At 63.5% G+C, this 1,564-nt stretch overlaps 1 protein-coding gene across 1 annotated transcript; it reads right to left on the reverse strand.

Annotated features, from left to right (window-relative positions):
* Positions 1-403: 403 nt before the first annotated feature.
* On the reverse strand, positions 404-1,471 carry DQ04_16251010 (hypothetical protein; the record flags this gene model as incomplete). The annotated part of the gene is made up of 1 exon (XM_009317441.1): positions 404-1,471. The coding sequence occupies one exon, from the start codon at positions 1,469-1,471 to the stop codon at positions 404-406; it is 1,068 nt and encodes a 355-aa protein (XP_009315716.1).
* Between the last annotated feature and the right edge of the window lie 93 nt (positions 1,472-1,564).

Below are 1,564 nucleotides of genomic sequence, written 5' to 3' on the forward strand. Positions count from 1 at the left end.
ATATATATATATATTACGTATGTATCTGCCACCTCCGATAGAAAAGACAAGGACAAACTCCCCGCTGACTTCTTCTCACTCAGACGATACGGCGCGAAGGCGCACGCGTCATTGTGCGCCTCCGCCCCACACGCCCGGCCGCAACCACCCACACGATAGCCCCAGCAGACCCCAACCGCAACAACGCACGGAAGAAAAGGAAGACAGGATGAAGCAACAACACACTAAAGAGAAGTAGCAAAGAAAGAAAAAAAAAACATGGGAAGAACGATCCTCCGCCGTGCCCTCCCCCCCCCTGCCGCGGGTGCCAGACGGCGCGGAGCCAACCAACACACATACCCACGCACACAGAAACAGGCAGCGCCGCACAATTCCTGCTGCGTGTCGCCACCCGCGGCTGCGCTCACCAATCCCCCCACGGGTCCACGCCGTCCTCAGCCAACATCGCCGCCTCCCACCTCGAACTCTTCCCTGGCTGCGGCCTCACGCTGTTCGTTGCGGCAGCGGTGGCCGCTGAGGTGCCGACCTCCACGCCGCTCCGAGCGACCTCCCTTGCGGCTGGCGTCGTTTCCCACTTTGCATCCGCCTCCGCCGTACTCGCCCCCTCGTGCTGCTGAGGCACCAGCGCTGCGGAGGATAACAACGCCTGCGGCTCCTGTGGTGATCGCGGCTCGGGCGACCCAATGATCAACGCATCAATCTCCAGAGACGCCGCCCTTGGTGGCGTCTCCAGGCGTATAAACTCCGTCGGCAACACGCATTGCTGCTGTGCAGCGTGGGTGGGAGGCAAATTGTCCTGCCCGCTTCTCAACAGGCGTTCAAGAAGGCACTTGCCCTGGCGCAACTCCTCCCTCGCGTCGTGCAGCTCCTGCAGCACCACTCGCAGCGCCGCCTCCGCCTTGTCGGCGCGTGCCGTCTCCTGCACTAATGCAGCCGTCTTCTTACTGCGACGCCGCAACGAGGAGACTGCTCCAACTGCAGCCGGCTTCTCCTGCTGCTTTTGTTGCTCCTGGTGGCGCTGTTGCTGGTCCACCAGCTTCTGCTTGAGCTCAGCCACGCTAGATCGTGCAGAGGCCAATCGCTCCTTCAAGTTCCGCACGCAATCTTCCTTCTCCTCCGCGCGGCAGTGCAGCAGACTGTTGAGTCGCCGCAGCCGCTGCAATTCCTCCTGCTGCTGCTGCGCCGTCGCGGCGGCCGTCTCCAACTCGCGCAGCCGTTTGTTGTGGCGGCGGACCTCCGCCTCTGATCGACGCCAACGCACAGCGAGCTTCTGCACGCCCTCATACACACCAACCGCAACCTCAAACAGTGTGGCGCAGCTGCAGCTGTCCTGCATGAGGCACTGCAGTAGCTGCAGAGCATGCGAACTGCCTTCGTCGCTCGCCGAACGCGGCCCACCACCACGGCCCCGTGAAGCGGAGGCCGCGCCCTTGCTGTTCCTGTTGCCATCGCTGCTGCAGAGGGCCCCCATCGCTTTCATGGCGGCCTGCAGCGACGACGCGGGCGGCCGTGGGAATGTCACCACCGGTCGCGCCGCGAAGCCACTGCCGCGCCGTGCCGCTTC

Source organism: Trypanosoma grayi (assembly GCF_000691245.1).
Source record: "Trypanosoma grayi strain ANR4 Tgr_1625_V1, whole genome shotgun sequence".
Classification (NCBI taxonomy): domain Eukaryota; phylum Euglenozoa; class Kinetoplastea; order Trypanosomatida; family Trypanosomatidae; genus Trypanosoma; species Trypanosoma grayi.